Below are 20695 nucleotides of genomic sequence, written 5' to 3'. Positions count from 1 at the left end.
CCCCTGTGGTGCCACATGTAATTATTTTATAATTTTGATTTATTTTATAATTCTATTTTATAATTTTATAATGTTGCCACATATGATTATATTATAATTTTTGTCACACACCACCACTGAGGTAAAAATCAAAGCAATGTTTTCTATACAAAGGTTTTCTATTCTTCGAGTCTAGACATGGCATATGGAAAAGAGAGAGCGACGTTGCCGCTACATCTAATCTCTGGCCCTGCCCCCCTCACACTGCATTCAGAAAACATTGCATCCACACGCACATTCTCGCCATGGATGCCCATGTGTACACCAGGAAATCTCCTAATCCCGCCTTATCGGTCATTTCTCCTTGCTCCGAATATAGTGGTGACACACAGACACACGTTAATGCTACACACACTACAGCCCAGTTTCTTCCTAGTGAGATTCACGGGAGGGCGTACAAAATTTCACGAGCAAGTGGTCGTGAGTTCGATTCCCCCGACACGGTGCGTGGAGGTGAACCAACATCGGCCTCAAATCCCCCAGCTGCTTGCCGCTATTGACAGGGTTTTGCCGTAACAAGGGTTTCTCACTTCCCACTGCATGAGAATGGGATGTTGAGTTTAGTGAGTACATAAATACATATGCATATACACATACACACACACACACACACACACACACACACACACACACACACACACACACACACACACACACACACACACACACACACACACACACACACACATATATATATATATATATATATATATATATGTATATATATATATACCAAATGATTTTTCCCTTTACATGGTAGGTAGTCAAAAAACAAAGTCATAAAAACCACTCCCACCCATTCCATCGCCACACAGTCCACCACCATCCACCCCCTCCCTCCCTCTTTTCTTGGCTCCTCTTAGATGACGGGTCATCCCGTCATCTTGTCCACTGCCTGGGTCAGAAACACTGTCGCAAGACACACAGCACATCCACAGCAAAACCGCTTCATTAAATCGGCGATCCCCCCCCCTCTCCGTCTTCTCATGCAGATGTGGAGAAGAGGGAGAGAAATCCCTTCGGGCTGCGTCAATTTATTTTTCATACATACTCTTTCACCCCTATCCCCCATCCACTTCCCCTCATGTATCACAGCATCATTCATACACAACCATTCTCCATTCACCCCTATCTTCTGTCTTCTTCCGTCCTTCCCCCACAGACATTCCCCTCTTTCCCAATGCCCCTTTTACTCCATCCATCCATCTCATCCTTGGTCGCCTCCTCATGTTCACTCCTCCCACCTCTGCCTTCCACACTTCCGTTACTATCTTTCTTCACTCATTCTTTCCATGTGTCCAAGCCATCCCAATACTCTTTCATCAACCCTATCTCCCAGCCCCCTTTCCACTCCCGTTCTCCTCCTCACCTCCTCGTTTTTCACTCTATCCAACCTAGTAACCCCTTTCATACTTCTCAGGCACCTCAACTCAAACAATTTCAAACTCCTCTCTTCCTCTCATATGTTCCATGTTTCAGACCCATACAGTGCTGTCGGGCACAATCACTCCTTCATACAATTTCCTCTTAGCATCCATTACCAAATGTCCATTTCTCATTACACTTTTTAATCCACCAAGGCATTTGCTTGCTTCTCTCAATCTACATTCTACCTCCATCTCCACTCCTTTTCCGCCACATTCGTACCTAAGTATCTAACTATCTACTTCCTCCAGTCTCTCTACCTTAATACTCATTTCCAATCTGCTGCCACTTTCTCTTCTTGTACATCTCATCACCTTACTTTTACCCACATTTATCCTCAACTTCCTTCTTTCGCACACCTTCCCAATCTCTGTCACCAACTTCCTCAATTCCTCCTCTGATAAGGCTACAAGCGCAGTGTCGTCAGCAAACTACAGCTGGCTTATCTCCCTCTTTTCTCTATTTTATTTAACCATCTCCAATCCCCAACCCACTACCCTTTCGTTTACCTCTCGCACCACCCTATTCATGTATAAATTGAACAGCCAAGGTGACATAACCACCCACTCTCTCCATTTCTGATTCTAACACAAGCTCTACTATTCTCGTAAAAACTCTTGACTGCTCTTAACAATTTTCCTCCTATTCCGTATATCTGCAATACCTCCCACAGTGCCTTCCTGTCTACCCTGTCATAGGCCTTTTCCAAATCCATAAAAAAGAACATCCTTACCTTTTCCTATAGCTCTGTCACATATCTGTCTTACGACAAAAATATGATCCACGCATCCCTTACCTGTCCTAAACCCTCATTGTTCCTCACCAATTACTCCCTCTGTTCCTCTCCTAATCCTCTCAATCAAAACCCTTCTATAAGCCTTCCGAACTACACTCAACAAACTGACCCCTCTGAAACTACTACACTCACACTTGTCCCCTATTCCCTTGTAAAGTGAAACTATACAGGAACTCCTCCAGTCCTCCGACACTCTATCCTCTCTTAAACAAACATCAAATAACCTCACCAGCCAGTCCATCGTAACTGTATCTCATTTTTTAGACATTCTGCGTGACACCCATCCAAGCCAGGTGCCTTGCCTGCTCTCATCATCTTAATAACTGCCTTCAACTCATTTTTCTTTATTTCTCCTTCATTTTCCATCACTAATCACGGTCCTTTTCTTAGTGCTTTCCATTGCAACTACCTTTCCCTCCCTATCCTCCTTCACATTTAGCAACTCCCTAAAATACTCTGCCCACCTTCCTCTTACTGCCTTCTCTTCCATTATCATCTCTCCCTCCGCACCCTTTACTTTTTCTCTTCTACTTGATTCGCCTCCTCTTCCTTTCTTAATTTCTTTCCAAAACATCTTTTTATTACTTTCAAAAAATTCTGTCATACTCTTACCCCATTTCACATCTGCTCTCCTCTTTGCCTCCTTTATCTTATGGTTCTTCTCTTTTCTTTGTACCTCTCATATAATTCTCTCGACCTATTTTGTAGCCAATATGTGAAAGCTCGCTTCTTCTCTTCTACAAATTTCCTTGCTTCATCATCCCACCACTCACTACCCTTCCTTCTATTTCCTTCTATTCTCCTTGTTCCACACATCATCTTTGCACACCTAGTGACTCCCTCCTTGAATCATCCACATTCCTCCACTCCGAGTTTTACTCTATCCTTCACTCCTCTCTCAGCTTCTCCTTGTACCCCTCCTCCTTTTCTTTCTCATTTAATCAGTTCACTTTAATCACCTCCCTACCTTCTGTCCTTTTCCTCTTTCTCCATCTATCCTCAACTTTCAACTTAGCTTCCACTAAAAAATTATATGATATTCCCCCACTCTCTCCCCTTAGAACATGTACATCCTAATTCTTCCTACTATACTCCTGGTTACCACTATGTAGTCCATTAACGCTCTATCTACCACCCCTCCATCCACGACCCTCTCCCACGTGTACTTATGCTTGACTTTCTTCCTAAACACTGTATTTACTATGGTCACGCATATATACATACATACACACATATATACTCGTACTGTACATACTATACATGCAGTATGTACTGAATTATTGATCAAACATGATGGGGTTGGTAAACAATCACTCACCTCGTTTTTCTCTCCACGAGATGGATGTTGTAAATGGAAGTTAGAGCGCAGTGGAGTTCCACCTGATCCACGACGGCTTCGGACGCGATCAGCTTCAGTTCCTCCAGTTCTTTCTTCTGGAAACATTCGACTTCGGGTTCCGAATCTTTCTTGTTGTGGGCCTCCGTGGCTGCCGCCTCGTTCTTTGAGTCAGAAGTCTTCTCCAACTGTTCTTCGGGTTCGGCCGACGTTCCTGTGGAGGTTGTAGGGAAACTAAAGTTCAGTTGCAGAGTAAACAAATGTTTAGTTCGTCTTATCATTTGCAATTTCAGACACTCGAACATTACCTTAGATATTTCAGAACAAATATATCTTTGGTTGTTCTTGCATTGATCAAATTGTTTAAAAATAGATATAATGTAAAACGTATTAAATATTTGATAACGAAAGATCTGTTTGCACTATTTTTATATATATATGAAGGATCCAATGTTTTATCGTATCAGAACAGCGATAAAACATCACGATTGTGTGCACTCTGATAGAATCACAGCAACCGCTTATGAGTACATGTACACTACAGTTACAAAGAATGTTAACGTAGCTACAATGTAATTGTGCTTATCAATATAGTATCAACACATCGTATATTTCTATCCTCCTGTGTGTGAAAAGGTCACTCGTAAACATTACCTCATTGAAGTGATATTGAGTTACTTAAGCTTCAGCAAAATTTACGTTGACGTGTACCGATGTACGTAGTCAATTAATGCGTTGGTATGTGCGTAAATACAACATTACGCCAATACACATTTGCATAGCTAAAACTATGTCAGTCAAAATTCAATTTATTTGTGACGTGTGTACTGTAACTCGGCCACCAAAATATGTGAGCATTCAGCGTACCTGAAAATCAAATAAAGGAAACAAAAGAGACATAACAGGTGCGGATTAGCGAAAAGGTGTATATCTATCTATCTATCTATCTATCTATATATATATATATATGTATATATATATATATGTATATATATATATATATGTATATATATATATATATATGTATATATATATATATATATATATATATATATATATGTATATGTATACGTACGTTGATACAACCACTGATTTAACTACAAATGCTTACGTTGATCAATTTGCGAAACACGGTTACTGACACGTACATATTTACTCGCACATTATCACATGCATGATAAAATCATATGAACGGATCTCCATTGTTATTAATACAGATAAAATATACAGATGTGTTTCTTCACTTTGCAAGATAAGTTTGGTAGGAGCTATACACACGGGCTCGCCACTCGCGGATTTTCTTTCCAGGGCGAATACTATTGTCAGAGTTAATAATTATTATCTTATAATTCCATTAACCAATTCATGATAAAGGGATCAAGTTTAAAAAAAATTCTGGGTGCAAATTCAACTACACCCCGAATATCACGCGGCTGTTACCAATACTGCGACAGTAGAAGCAGACGTTAACTCATTTTCTGCATGAAGGGACGGAGAGGTGGGGGTCCGCCGATTTAATGAAGCGGCCTTGCTGTGGATGTGCTGTGTCTTGCGACATTGCTTCTGGCCCAGGTCGATGACCCGTAATTCAGGAGGTGCCAAGATAAGAGGGGAAGAGGGTGGAGGGGAGTAGAATATGTTAGGGATGGAATGGGTGGGAGTGGTTTTTATGCCTTTGTAGTTTGGCTACTTCCCTAATAAGGGGGAAAAGCCTTTGGTATATGTATGTATGTATGTATGCATGTATGTATGTATGTATGCATGTATGTCTGTATGCATGTATGTCAAAAACAATCACAAAAAACGCGTGACTAAATGATCATGCAGAAAACAGGGAAATTAGAGTTCGAAATACCAAACGTTTTCGTCAATTACGACATCCTCAGAGTACTCTGAGGATATCGTAATACACGAAAGCGTTTAGTATTCCGAACTCTAATTTCCCTGTGCTTTCTGCATAATGTATGTATTATTTTGATTACTTTTCTTTTACAAATTAAGATACGATAAAACCCTGAAGTTGTATACGACTTATTTATGTCGTAAACCTAAGCCCTAAAGCCTCTGGAGGCACTCTGCAAGATATTAGCCACTGTGGTGGTACATTTATAAGTGGAGGCATTTGTACATGTGTTGACTTTCCCACCGTCTTGGTAATCTCTTACAATACGGTTTCGCTCATAAACCGTTTTTTATTTATTTGCAAGTTTATGAAATCATATACATAAACACATAAATACACACGCGGGTCTTTCTTGTTCTGTGTGTGTGTGTGTGTGTGTGTGTGTGTGTGTGTGTGTGTGTGTGTGTGTGTGTGTGTGTGTGTGTGTGTGTGTGTGTGTGTGTGTGTGTGTGTGTGTGATTCACCATGGTCTTGGATCACGTGTTGGACCCATGATCGACATCTATCACCCTCCCGGATGAGAGCTCAGATCTCACATACGGTCCGATCTATGGACAATGTTGTGACCATACACACACACACACACACACACACACATACACACACACACACACACACACACACACACATGCACACACATATACACACAACAACTTGCCCACCAGAGTCCGAGTGCCGGCTAGCAGTGCAGTCATGCTGAAATTTTCAGCCCTGGGCGAGACTCGAGCACGGATCACTGAAATAGTGGTGCAGCTCGGAACTGCCACACCATCGAGCCTGTGTGTGATCCATCATGGTCTTGGATCACGTGTTGTTCTCGTGATCGACAGTTTTTACCCTCCCGGAAGAGACCTCAAAGCTCATATATGACCGATCTATGGATAATGCTGGGACCTTACACGCACATACAACCCTCAATCCCCGCTCACGAGAGTTGGAGTAACGACTCGCAGCGCAGCGATACTGAAATTATTTCAGCCCGTGGAGGGATTCGAACCCGGACCGCCGTAGTGGCGGCCGTAAACGCTACCACTGTGTGTGTCTGTGTCTGTGTTTTTGTTTTAAGAAGAGAGTAAACCAATAAACACCCCCGTGTTTGTTTCTGGGTCCTTTTCTCTTATCGTATTTCATTTATTCATTTAACCTTTATTTATTCATTTATTTATTTATCTATTTATTTATTTATCTATTTCTATATTTTTGGGAGAGAGGCTGTTATTCTTATTTTATTTTATCATTCTCTTTTTTTTTTTTTTATTCCTCAAACCAAAACAAATTATTTTACTTGTCGAGAAACTCAAGCCAAAGGGCATCTTTACCACGCGTGCCTCCCACAGCTGGGGTAAATGGCTGTCACTCGTAGCCAGCCGGTGCCAACAATCTGACGACCGTGTGGCTCCGTGGCATGCACCCACGAATGAATATTTCATTTCATTCCATTTCCTTCTATCTTAAAGAAAAATCTCCCACTTTCTTCAGTTATTTTATTCTTTATGAATAGAAGCAGCTTCTAATGTGCCATTTAGGTAGTCTTTATACTCTACTGCAACGATTATAAGCGATAATTATAGATCATCATACAGAAGCTTTCAGATATTTTTTCAAATGTTGCTTGTAGTATACACATTTCAAAAGTCATGTCTTTCATGATATTTGACATAATGAAAGAGAAACGAAGAACGAATTGAAAGATACCTGCCTGCATACATTTCAAGTCGTGTAGGGGGAACAGGGAAGGCATTCGCCTTGTATTCGGAAGTGGGCATACGGGACATGAGCAACACGGCGTAACTGCGAATATCTAAGATGTACTGGAAACCTCCTGGAACAGGTAGGGTCTTCCAGCCACCAAGTGACCAGACGGCGTCCCTATAGCTCTTCGACCATCGAAAATGATCAACGAAGTACCCTTTACCGACGTCGGCAATACTCTGAAGGCTCTTCGGGAGCAATGGGCTGGCCTAGGCGGACACATGAGAGCCGTCGCAGCCGAAGACGAAAATAAGCGTCTTCGAGCTGAATTGGAGGAGGAACGGCGCACGAGCCAACAACTCCTCCACAAACTCCAAGAGGCCCAGACAAAGGAGGATAAGCCACCACAGACCATGAGGAATACACCGCAGTCCCATGGTTGTAGGACGAATAAGAAGAAACTGGCTCAAAGTAGGCGCATAAAACAGGAAAGAGACCTTCTTAGGAACCAAGTAAAGGTCTATAAAGGTCTTTTACATCGTTATATGGAGGAGGAAATCAACCAACGCCTGGAAACAATATTCAAGAATTTTAAGGCTCAAATGGAGGTCAAGTTCGGAAAAGCTTCGAGGGAAAATATCGAGCTGAACAACAAAGTGAGGTGGCTTCACGATCAACTCCAAAAGCAAGGCACCGAGCTCATCGAACTCAAGAAAGCCCACGAAGAACAAGGAGAGCTCGGGATGCCTTCTAAGCCACCTCCACCTCCACCCTTGCCTTCCATTCCACCTCCACCACCACCTCCACCAGCCGTAATCAAGAAGAATAAGGAAAGAGTTCCTGAAAGCCCTAAAAAGCTCGAGGCTGGATCAGCAGACCTGCGGGCCTTGCTGATGGAGCAAATCCGAAGAGGGGTCAAGCTAAAGCCCACAGCGCCTGCGAAGGGGGGAACGTCGACCGGAAGTGACGTCGCAGAAGGCCCGAAAGCGATGAAGTCACAGGTAAAGACGACTACACCACCCCCTCCGCCACCTCCACCGTCTATCCTTCAACCGAGAAACAAAACATCGGCTCTGAAGAGAAAAGAGTCCAATACGGAAGGCCCAAAGGACTCAAATATCGGCCAAATCACACAAATGGACACTCACGCCCTTCTAATGGAAGAAATCCGCAAGGGCGTCAAACTCACATCTACCAAGCCCACAAACCAGCTCGAAAGTCCCAAAAGTAGGACTTCTCATTTCCCCGAAGAGCCAAGCCACCTCAAAACCGTGGATCAGGATGGCTCAAAGCCCAGAAGTCCCGAGGAAAAGGGCCAAAACAAGGAATCGAAGGAGGAAGCCAGTAAACCTCGTGGAACGCCCGAGCCGGCAGATCTCCGATCCAGACTCATGGACGAGATCCGAGCCGGAGTCAAACTGCGCCCCACATCACACACGAGGGCCAAACCAGCGCACAACAACGACCTGGCCCAGGTCATGGAACGCGCTTTGGAGGCTCGGAAAGCCTTCACTCAAGGTCATTCCGACGACGAAGCCTCCAGTGAAGAGGACGATGAATCATGGGATTGAAGCCCATTAGTTCTTTTGAAAAATGCCCCCGTGGGTCTGAACAAAGCCCATCTACTTGATTGAAAAGCGTCCATTTGCTTTTTAATCGTCATGAAATCTTCACAACGTGCCCTCAGAAAGGGACGGATCAGGAAAGTACTATTGCGGTCTTGAAAATGGTGGCGATACTGACATCAATCGTCATGCATTTGCAGTTACAAGCCCATGGAATATGCCCACAAGAAGTTGAAATAAATCGTCAAATATTTGGATTTATAAGCCCTTTGAATTCATAGGCCCATGGAATATGCTCTAAAGAAGTTGACATAAATCGTCATATAATTGAAGTTACAAGCCCATGGAATATGCTCATAAAAAGTTGGCATAATTCGTCATACATCTGGATTCATAAGCCCATGAATTATGCCCATAAGGAGTTATTTAAGCAAACTTCGCATGTGCTCGCGCGCGCGCGCGTGTGTGTGTGTGTGTGTACTCTCTCATGCCTTTGCGTCTTTTCTTCATGCAATTTTATAGGAGTGACATTCCTGCCAGCTGAAAGATCAGTTTCAGTCAACATCTCGCATTTCTGATAAATTTGTTGAACACTCATTTTTCATCTGCTTTCTTGTAGGAAGCTAGAAAATGCAACATCTCAGGTAAGTTGAAAAATAAATAAATAAATAAATTCGGAGAAAGGTGTATATGTGTGTTGCAGAACACTCCTTTTTATTGTGAATGCGAGTACAAGTTTTCCTCAATTAGATTTCTACGGCACCTCAGGAACGCGGGGGCGATATTCTTATCCCCGCCTCGGGGCTGCTGGAGCATGAGAAAAGAAGAGGTTGAGTCCCAGGAGGGCTACAGGAGAGATTTAAGATTTTTTTTTTTTTTTTTTTTTTTTATCTGCGTAACCATGGTCCAAAGGAGTCTCGCTGATGTCTGAAGTGTCTAGGAGGGAGAGGGAGGGGAGAGGAGGAAGAAGAGGAGGAGGTGGAAGGGAAGAGGAGGAGGAGAGAGAAGGCTGAGAAGGAAGGGAGGGGAGAGGAGGAAGAGGAGGAGGAGGAGGAGAAGGGTTAGGAGGAAGAGAAGGAAGAGGAGGGAAAGAGAGGGAGTATAAGGGAGGGGAAAGTGGAAAGAGAGGGAGGAGGAGGAGGAGGGCGAGGGAGGAAAAGAGACGGGAGAGAGGAAGGGAGGAGAGGGTAGGAGGAGAGGAGGAGGAGGAGTAGGTGGGGGCTATGACACACGGGCTCGAACAAAGACCGTGGGAGTGGCATCACACTCCCAATAGAAAAGAAATAAATAAATAAATAAATAAATCCAGCCCGTTGGAGTGACATTCCATAAAAAAAAAAAAAAAAAAAAATCCAGCCGTGCCCACACCTGCATTAGTTTAAACACTTACATCATACTATTATTCACGTCTGTGTCTACAGTTGGTAGACATTCACGTATCTGTTTAACATCAGATACTTTATTCATATTATTATATTTATTTCTTCAAACTGCAAAACAACCAGACTACTTACGCTAGCGTCTTGGCTTCGTGATTATGCACGCACAGGTCAGGGTTCGAATCCTTTGGCAGAGCTTCTAAAGATAACACGGTATTCTTTCATTAGCCCGCTCTCCCCCTCACCTCGCCATTTCTCAAACTATCCATCCTCGTAACGCCAGCCATACTTCTAAAACGCTTCATCACCAACATATTTAGATTCCTCATTTCGGCCTTCCTTAGATCCCAAGTCTCTGTCACATACATTATCATACAATCATCTTTTTGCATCCATTCCCAGATACTGATTTTTCATGGCACTACTAATTCCCCTAAGACATTTACATACTTCCTTCTCTTTACACTTTACCTCCACCCCTACCCCTCCATCCCCTGCTACATGTGACCCCAAATGCTTAAAACTATCGACTTCCTCTACCGTCTTTCCTTTAAGACTTACTTCCAACTTACGACCACCCTCATCCCCTGCACATCTCATCACCTTGCTCATGCTTAAATTTACTTTGAACTTCCTCAGATCACGTGTCTTACCAAACTCCGTCAACAACCACTTCAGGTCCTCCTGACTCAGCCACAAGTAGAATTTTACCAGTAACGAACAAGTGGTTCACCTTCCACTTCCCTCCACTCTCTTTAACCATCACCCTCTCATTTACTCTTCATACCAATCCAAGGACAGGGGAAAATAGAAGAAAGGGTAGTGAATGGTGGGATGAGGAAACGAAGAAGGTTGTAGAAGAGAAGAAGCGAGCTTTCACAGATTGGTTAAAATTAGGACGAGGGAGTCATATAAGAGGTACAAAGAAAAGAAAAGAGTAGTAAAGCAAAAGGTAAAGGAGGCAAAGAGGAGGGCAGATGTGAAATGGGGTAAAAGTATGACAGAACATTTTGAAAGTAATAAGAAATGTTTTGAAAAGAAATTAAGAGAGGAAGTGGAGGTGAATCAAGTAAAGAAGAAAAAGGTAAAAGGTGCAGATGTAGAGATGATAATGGAAGAGAAGGCAGTAAGGGGAAGATGGGCAGAATATTTTAGGGAGTTGCTAAATGTGAAGGAGGATAGGGAGGGAAAGATAGCTGCAGTGGGAAATGCTAAGAAAATGACCGTGATGAGTGAGGAGAATGGAGGAGAAATAAGTAAGGATGAGGGGGGAAAAGCCTTGGTATATGTATGTACCAATCCATTCATGTACACAATGAATATCCATGGTGACATAACACAACCCTGGAAGATGAAAAAGTAATTCCTTACACAAATAGATATATGAATAAATCAGTAAATATATAAATAAATAGATTGATAAGTAAATGATTAAATAAACGAAATAATTTAAATAAGTGAATAAACATATTTATGACACATGAATAAGTAATTCCTTACATAAATAGATATATGAATAAATCAGTAAATATAAGAATAAGTAAATATATTAATAAGTAAATGACTAAATAAACGAAAAAATGTAAATAAGTGAATAAACAAATTCATGAATAAGTAATTCCTTACACAAATAGATATATGAATAAATCAGTAAATATATAAGTAAATAGATTAATAAGTAAGTGATTAAATAAATGAAAAATGTAAATAAGTGAATAAACAAATTCATGAAACATCTACGAATGAAAATAAAGAATAGGCAAAAATAAAGTATGAATAAAAAAATGCTCTATAGTCAGTGCTGATCTGTAGACATTTTGTTTGAGTGAAGACCAGGTCGATGACCCGTAATTCAGGAGGTGTCAAAATAGAAGGAGGGTAAGATGGTGGAGGGGAGTAGAGTATGTTTGGGATGGAATGGGTGGGAGTGGTTTTTATGCCTTTGTATTTTAGCTACTTCCCTAATAAGGAGGAAAAGCCTTTGGTATATGTATGTATGATGTATGTATGTATGTCTGTATGTATGTATTTATATATGCATGTTTGTCAAAAACAATCACAAAAAACGCGTGACTAAATGATCATGCAGAAAACAGGGAAATTAGTTCGAAATGCTAAACGTTTTCGTCAATTACGACATCCTCAGAGTACTCTGAGGATATCGTAATAGACGAAAACGTTAAGTATTCCGAACTCTAATTTCACTGTGGTTTCTGCATAATGTATGTATGTATGTATTATCATTATTATTTTTTTCTTTTACAAATTAAGATACGATAAAATCCTGAAGTTGTATACGACTTATTTATGTCGTAAACCTAAGCCCCAAAGCCTCTGGCGGCTCTGTGGAAGATATCAGCCACTGTGATGGTTCATTTATAAGTGGAGGCAATTGTACATGTGCTGACTTTCCCACCGTCTTGGTAATCTCTTACAATACGGTTTCGCTCATAAACTGCGTTTTTATTTATTTGCAAGTTTATGAAATCATATACATAAACACATAAATACACCCTCGGGTCTTTCTTGTTTTGTGTGTGTGTGTGTGTGTGTGTGTGTGTGTGTGTGTGTGTGTGTGTGTGTGTGTGTGTGTGTGTGTGTGTGTGCACGTGTGATTCACCACGGTCTTGGATCACGTGTTGGACCCATGATCGACATCTATCACCCTCCCGGATGAGAGCTCAGATCTCACATACGGCCCGATCTATGGGCAATGTTGTGACCATACACAACCACACACACACACACACACACACACACACACACACACACACACACACACACACACACACACACACACACAAACGAAAGAAATACACACATAACAACTTGCCCACCAGAGTCGGAGTGCCGGCTAACAGTGAAGTGATGCTAAAATTTTCAGCCCTGGGCGAGACTCGAGCTCGGATCACTGAAATAGTGGTGGAGTTTGGAACTGCTACACCATCGAGCCTGTGTGTGATCCATCATGGTCTAAGATCACGTGTTGGACTCGTGATCGACAGTTTTTACCCTCCCGGAAGAGACCTCAGAGCTCATATATGACCGATCTATGGATAATGCTGGGACCTTACACGCACATACACCCCTAAATCCCCGCCCACGAGAGTTGGAGTAACGACTCGCAGCGCAGCCATACTGAAATTATTTCAGCCCTTGGCGGGAATCGAACCCGGATCGCCGTAGTGGCGGCCGCGAACGCTACCACTGTGTGTGTCTGTGTGTGTTTTTGTTTTAAGAAGAGAGTAAACCAATAAACACCCCCGTGTCTGTTTCTGGGTCCTTTTCTCTTATTGTATTTCATTTACTTATTCAATTTTTATTTATTTTTTTATTTATTTATATATTTATTTGTTTATTTTTAGGTGGGAGGCTTTTTTTTTTTTTTTTTTTCTTTTTATTCCTCAAACCAAAACAAGTGATTTTACTTGTCGAGAAACTCAAGCCAAGGGCATCTTTACCACTTGTGCCTCCCACAGCTGGGGTAAATGGCTGTCACTCGTAGCCAGCCGGTGCCAACAATCTGACGACCGTGTGGCTCCGTGGCATGCACCCACGAATCAATATTTCATTTAATTCCATTTCCTTCTAAAAGAAAAATCTCCCACTTTTTGGAGTTATTTTATTCTTCATGAATAGAAGCAGCTTGTAATGTCCCATTTAGGTAGTCTTTACTGCAACGATTATAAGCGATAATTATAGATCATCATACAGAAGCTTTCAAATATTTTTTCAAATGTTTCTTGTAGTATACACATTTCAAAAGTCATGTATTTCATTATATTTGATATAATGAAAGAGAAACGAGGGACGAATTGAAAGATACCTGCCTGCATACATTTCAAGTCGTGTAGGGGGAACAGGGAAGGCATTCGCCTTGTATTCGGAAGTGGGCATACGGGACATGAGCAACACGGCGTAACTGCGAATATCTAAGATGTACTGGAAACCTCCTGGAACAGGTAGGGTCTTCCAGCCACCAAGTAACCAGACGGCGTCCCTATAGCCCTTCGACCGTCGAAAATGATTAACGAAGTATCATTCAGCGACGTCGCCAATACTCTGAAGGCTCTTCGGGAGCAATGGGCTGGCCTAGGCGGACACATGAGAGCCGTCGCAGCCGAAGACCAAAACAAACGTCTTCGAGCTGAACTGGAGGAGGAACGGCGCACGAGCCAACAACTCCTCCACAAACTCCAAGCGGCCCAGGCAAAGGAGGATAAGCCACCACAGACCATGAGGAATAGACCCCAATCCCATGGTTATAGGACCAATAAGAAGAAACTGGCTCAAAATAGGCGCATAAAACACGAAAGAGACCTTCTCAGGAACCAAGTAAAGGTCTATAAAGGTCTTTTACATCGTTATATGGAGAAGGAAGTCAACGAACGCCTGGAAACAGTATTCCAGAATTTTAAGGCTCAAATGGAGGTCAAGTTCGAAAAAGCTTCGAGGGAGAATATCGAGCTGAACAACAAAGTGAGGTGGCTTCAGGATCAACTCGAAAAGCAAGGCACCGAGCTCATCGAACTCAAGAAAGTCCACGAAGAACAAGGAGAGCTCGGGATGCCTTCTAAGCCACCTCCACCTCCACCCTTGCCTTCCATTCCTCCTCCACCACCACCTCCACCAGCCGTAATCAAATAGAATAAGGAAAGAGTTATTGAGAGCCCTAAAAAGCTCGAGGCTGGATCAGCAGACCTGCGGGCCTTGCTGATGGAGCAAATCCGAAGAGGGGTCAAGCTAAAGCCCACAGCGCCTGCGAAGGGGGGAACGTCGACCGAAAGTGACGCCGCAGAAGGCCCGAAAGCGATGAAGTCACAGGTAAAGTCTACTACACCACCCCCTCCACCACCTCCACCGTCTATCCTTCAACCGAGAAACCAAACATCGGCTCTGAAGAGAAAAGAGTCCAATACGGAAGGCCCAAAGGACTCAAATATTGGCCAAATCACACAAATGGACACTCACGCCCTTCTAATGGAAGAAATCCGGAAGGGCGTCAAACTCACATCTACCAAGCCCACAAACCAGCTGGAAAGTCACAAAAGTAGGACTTCTCATTTTCCCGAAGAGCCAAGCCACCTCAAAACGGTGGATCAGGTTGGCTCAAAGCCCAGAAGTCCGGAGGAAAAGGGCCAAAACAAAGAATCGAAGGAGGAAGCCAGTAAACCTCGTGGAACGCCCGAGCCGGCAGATCTCCGATCCAGACTCATGGACGAGATCCGAGCCGGAGTCAAACTGCGCCCCACATCACACACGAGGACCAAACCAGCGCACAACAACGACCTAGCCCAGGTCATGGAACGCGCTTTGGAGGCTCGGAAAGCCTTCACTCGAGGTGATTCCGACGACGAAGCCTCCAGTGAAGAGGACGATGAATCATGGGATTGAAGCCCATTAGTTCTTTTGAAAAATGCCCCCGTGGGTCTCAACAAAGCCCATCTACTTGATTGAAAAGTGTCCATTTGCTTTTTCATCGTCATGACATCTTCACAACGTGCCCTCAGAAAGGGACGAATCAGGAAAGTACTATTGCGGTCTTGAAAATGGTGGCGATACTGATATAAATCGTCATGCATTTGCAGTTACAAGCCCATGGAATATGCCCATAAGAAGTTGAAATAAATCGTCAAACATTTGGATTTATAAGCCCTTTTTTTCATAAGCCCATGGAATATGCACTTAAGAAGTTGACATAAATCGTCATATATTTGAAGTTACAACCCCATAAGAAGTTGGCATAATTCGTCATACATTTGGATTCATAAACCCATGAATTATGCCCATAAGGAGTTATTTAAGCAAACTTCGCATGCGCTCGCGCGCGCGCGCGCGTGTGTGTGTGTGTACTCTCTTATACCTTTGAGTCTTTTCTTCATGCAATTTTATAGGAGTGACATTGCTGCCAGCTAAAAGATCAGTTTCAGTCAACCTCTCGCAATTCTGATCAATTTGTTGAACACTCATTTTTCATCTGCTTTCTTGTAGGAAGCTAGAAAATGCAACATCTCAGGTAAGTTGAAAAATAAATAAATAAATTCATCCGGAGAAAGGTGTATATGTGTGATGCAGAACACTCCTTTTTATTGTGAATGTGAGTACAAGTTTTCCTCAATTAGATTTCTACGGCACCTCTGGAACACGGGGGCGATATTCTTATCCCCCCCCCCTCGGCGCTGCTGGAGCATGAGAAAAGAAGAGGTTGAGTCCCATGAGGGCTACAGGAGAGATTTAAGATTTTTTCTTTTCTTTTCTTTCTTTTTTTTTTTTTTTTCAATCTGCGTAACCCTGGTCTCGCTGATATTGCTGGACAAATACCGCTAATTTCAATATCGAAATTATTGGTGAACAACAATACAGTTACCGAAATTACCGACAGTTTACCGGTAAAAGACTCGTGAGGTAGTAGTGACGTCACAAGTTCGAGTCGAGTTCGAAATAATCAATGTTTTTTTCCTGTAATAAGCTATATCTCTGGCTCTATTTTACATATTGTTTTTATTGTTATGTCATTGTAAAGGGAAAAGGTCATACTTTAATTGGTGCTACTATAGTATGCTATCTAGTATCTACCGCGCGAGTGAGTGAATGGAGGGTGTCTGAGGGTGGGTGTGGTGTATACATTTTCGTTCGTGTCTGCATGCAGGTTCATGTTTGGAGGTGGTAGTGGTAGGCAGCTACCGGTAAAGTTACAGGTTTTATCCAACAACCTTAACGATAGCTTACCGGCAAACATTCTGCTACCGTTAAAGCTTCGTTAACCGATAACTCGATAAGCTATACCATAACATTCAGAGAGCGGTAACTTCGGTAAGCACGTCTCGGCTTGGTGGTACTGAGTGTCACTCAGTACCACCAAGCCGAGACGTGCTTACCGAAGTTACCGCTCTCTGAGTGTTATGGTATAGCTTATCGAGTTAGATAGATAGATAGATAGACTTTATTTGGCAATGAGTCGATATACATGAAGTGCAAATAATGACAAGAATACATAGTTCGGAATAATAAATGCAAATTGCCGAGGATAACACAAAAAGCATGTACGCTTATTTCCATTGTGATCCTCATCAGATTGTTATTCTACACTAAGTCACACTGACAACATACGTAGGGGGTTAAAGGGACCAGAGACAATCATGAGTAATACCAGTCAGAACACATATGACACATAAACATTGTTATAGTTTTGCTAATCGGTTTTTGCTTTATCGTTTAACGAAGCTTTACCGGTAGCAGAATTTTTGTCGGTAAGCTATCATAAAGTTTGTTGCCGATAAAACCGGTAATTTCACCGGTAGCTGCCCACCAATACTCGCTGATGTCTGAAGTGTCTAGGAGGGAGGGGGAGGGGAGAGGAGGAAGAAGAGGAGGAGGTGGAAGGGAAGAGGAGGAGGAGGAGAGAGAAGGCTTAGGAGGAAGGGAGGGGAGAGGAGGAAGAGGAGGAGGAGGAGGAAGAGAAGGGTTAGGAGGAAGAGAAGGAAGAGGGGGAGTATAAGGGAGGGGGAAGAGGAGGGAGAGAGAGGAGGAGGAGGAGGACGAGGGAGGAGAAGAGACGGGAGAGAGGAAGGGAGAAGAGTGTAGGAGGAGAGGAGGAGGAGGAGGTGAGGGCTATGACTTATTTACTACACACGGGCTGGAACAAAGCCCGTGGGTGTGGCATCACACTCCCAATAAAAAAATAGATAAATAAATAAATAAATAAATCCAGCCCGTTGGAGTGACATTCCATAAAAAAAAAAAAAAAAAAAAAAAAAAAACAGCCGTGCCCACACCTGCATTAGTTTAAACACTTACATCATTCTTACATACATACATACATACTCTAGTATGTGTATGTATGTATGTATGTATGTATGTATGTATGTATGTATGTATGTATAAATGCATGTATGTCAAAAATAATCACAAAAAACGCGTGACTAAATGATCATGCAGAAAACGGAAATTAGAGTTCGAAATACTAAACGTTTTCGTCAATTACGACATCCTCAGAGTACTCTGAGGACATCGTAATAGACGAAAACGTTTAGTATTCCGAACTCTAATTTCCCTGTGGTTTCTGCATAATGTATGTATGTATGTATTATTATTATTATTATTTTTTTTACAAATTAAGATACGACAAAATCCTGAAGTTGTATACGACTTATTTATGTCGTAAACCTAAGCCTCAAAGCCTCTGGCGGCTCTCTGGAAGATATTAGCCACTGTGGTGGTACATTTATAAGTGGAGGCAATTGTACATGTGCTGACTTTCCCACCGTCTTGGTAATGTCTTACAATACGGTTTCGCTCATAAACTGCGTTTTCATTTATTTGCAAGTTTATGAAATCATATACATAAACACATAAATACACACTTGGGTCTTTCCTGTTCTGTGTGTGTGTGTGTGTGTGTGTGTGTGTGTGTGTGTGTGTGTGTGTGTGTGTGTGTGTGTGTGTGTGTGTGTGTGTGTATGTATGTGTGTGTGCGCGTGTGTGTGTGTGTGTGCATGTGTGATTCACCACGGTCTTGAATTATGTGTTGGACCCATGATCGACATCTATCACCCTTCCGAATGAGAGCTCAGATCTCACATACGGCCCGATCTATGGGCAATGTTGTGACCATACACAACCACACACACACACAAACACACACACACACACACACACACACACACACACACACACACACACACACACACACACACACACACACAACAATTTGCCCACCAGAGTCGGAGTGCCGGCTAGCAGTGCAGTCATGCTGAAATTTTCAGCCCTGGGCGAGACTCGAGCACGGATCACTGAAATAGTGTTGGAGCTCGGAACTGCCACACCATCGAGCCTGTGTGTGATCCATCATGGTCTTGGATCACGTGTTGGACTCGTAGACGACAGTTTTTACCCTCCCGGAAGAGACCTCAGAGCTCATATATGACCGATCTATGGGTAATGCTGGGACCTTACACGCACATACACCCCTAAATCCCCACCCACGAGAGTTGGAGTAACGACTCGCAGCGCAGCGATACTGAAATTATTTCAGCCCTTGGCGGGATTCAAACCCGGACCGCCGTAGTGGCGGCCGCGAACGCTACCACTGTGTGTGTCTGTGTGTGTTTTTGTTTTAAGAAGAGAGTAAACCAATAAACACCCCCGTGTCTGTTTCTGGGTCCTTTTATCATATCGTATTTAATTCATTTATCTAATGTTTATTTATTTATTCATTTGTTGAGACATTCTGACAGATTGACATAAGCGGAGTAGGAAACACAGGAGTCTTAGTCCTCAGTTTATTCCTGCGAAACTAGTCAGGAATAAACTCAATACTAAGACTCCTGTGTTTCCTACTCCGATTACGTCATTTATTTATTTATATATTTTTGGGAGGAAGGCTGTTATTTCTATTTAATTTTTTATTTATTTATCTTTTTTTTTTTTCTTATTCCTCGAGGAACTCAAGCAAAAGGTCATCTTTACCACGCGTGCCTCCCACAGCTGGGGTAAATGGCTATCACTCGTAGCCAGCCGGTGCCAACAATCTGACGACCATGTGGCTCCGTGGCATGCACCCACGAATGAATATTTCATTTAATTCCATTTCCTTCTATCCTAAAGAAAAATCTCCCTCTTTCTGGAGTTATTTTATTCTTTATGAATAGAAGCAGCTTGTAATGTTCCATTTAGGTAGTCTTTATACTCTACTACAACGATTATAAGCGATAGTTATAGATCATCATACAGAAGCTTTCAGATATTTTTTCAAATGTTTCTTGTAGTATACACATTTCAGAAGTCATGTATTTCATTATATTTGATATAATGAAAGAGAAACGAGGAAAGAAATTGAAAGATACCTGCCTGCATACATTTCAAGTCGTGTAGGGGGAAGAGGGAAGGCATTCACCTTGTATTCGGAAATGGGCATACGGGACATGAGCAACACGGCGTAATTGCGAATATCTAAGATGTACTGGAAACCACCTGGAACAGGTAGGGTCTTCCGGCCACCAAGTGACCAGACGGCGTCCCTATAGCTCTTCGACCATCAAAAATGATTTACGAAGTACCCTTTACCGACGTCGGCATTACTCTCAAGGCTCTTCGGGAGCAATGGGCTGGCCTAGGCGGACACATGAGAGCCGTCGCAGCCGAAGACCAAAACAAACGTCTTCGAGCTGAACTGGAGGAGGAACGGCGCACGAGCCAACAACTCCTCCACAAACTCCAAGAGGCCCAGACAAAGGAGGAAAAGCCAGCACAGACCATGAGGAATAGACCGCAATCCCATGGTTGTAGGACGAATAAGAAGAAACTGGCTCAAAATAGGCGCATAAAACAAGAAAGAGACCTTCTCAGAAACCAAGTAAAGGTCTATAAAGGTCTTTTACATCGTTATATGGAGGAGGAAATCAACGAACGCCTGGAAACAATATTCAAGAATTTTAAGGCTCAAATGGAGGTCAAGTTCGAAAAAGCTTCGAGAGAAAATATCGAGCTGAACAACAAAGTGAGGTGGCTTCAGGATCAACTCCAAAAGCAAGGCACCGAGCTCATCGAACTCAAGAAAGC

The 20695-nt window shown here is 42.6% G+C and overlaps 2 protein-coding genes across 4 annotated transcripts in view; one reads left to right on the top strand and one right to left on the bottom strand.

Moving 5' to 3' along the window:
* LOC143021811 (uncharacterized) overlaps positions 1 to 20695 on the bottom strand; it is a 217647-nt gene that overhangs the window by 22859 nt on the left and 174093 nt on the right. The window contains exon 9 of the mRNA XM_076179551.1: positions 3579 to 3810. Within this exon, the coding sequence (XP_076035666.1) occupies positions 3579 to 3810 (232 nt within the window). The remainder of the gene's footprint in view (positions 1 to 3578; positions 3811 to 20695) is intronic.
* LOC143021813 (ileal sodium/bile acid cotransporter-like) overlaps positions 1 to 20695 on the top strand; it is a 95313-nt gene that overhangs the window by 4640 nt on the left and 69978 nt on the right. The gene's annotated exons all lie outside the window — the stretch shown is intronic.

The sequence above is a fragment of the Oratosquilla oratoria genome, chromosome 43, assembly GCF_046742065.1.
Source record: "Oratosquilla oratoria isolate Oo_2021 chromosome 43, ASM4674206v1, whole genome shotgun sequence".
NCBI classification, from domain to species: Eukaryota; Metazoa; Arthropoda; class Malacostraca; order Stomatopoda; family Squillidae; genus Oratosquilla; species Oratosquilla oratoria.
This window is presented reverse-complemented; position numbering and strand designations above follow the sequence as displayed.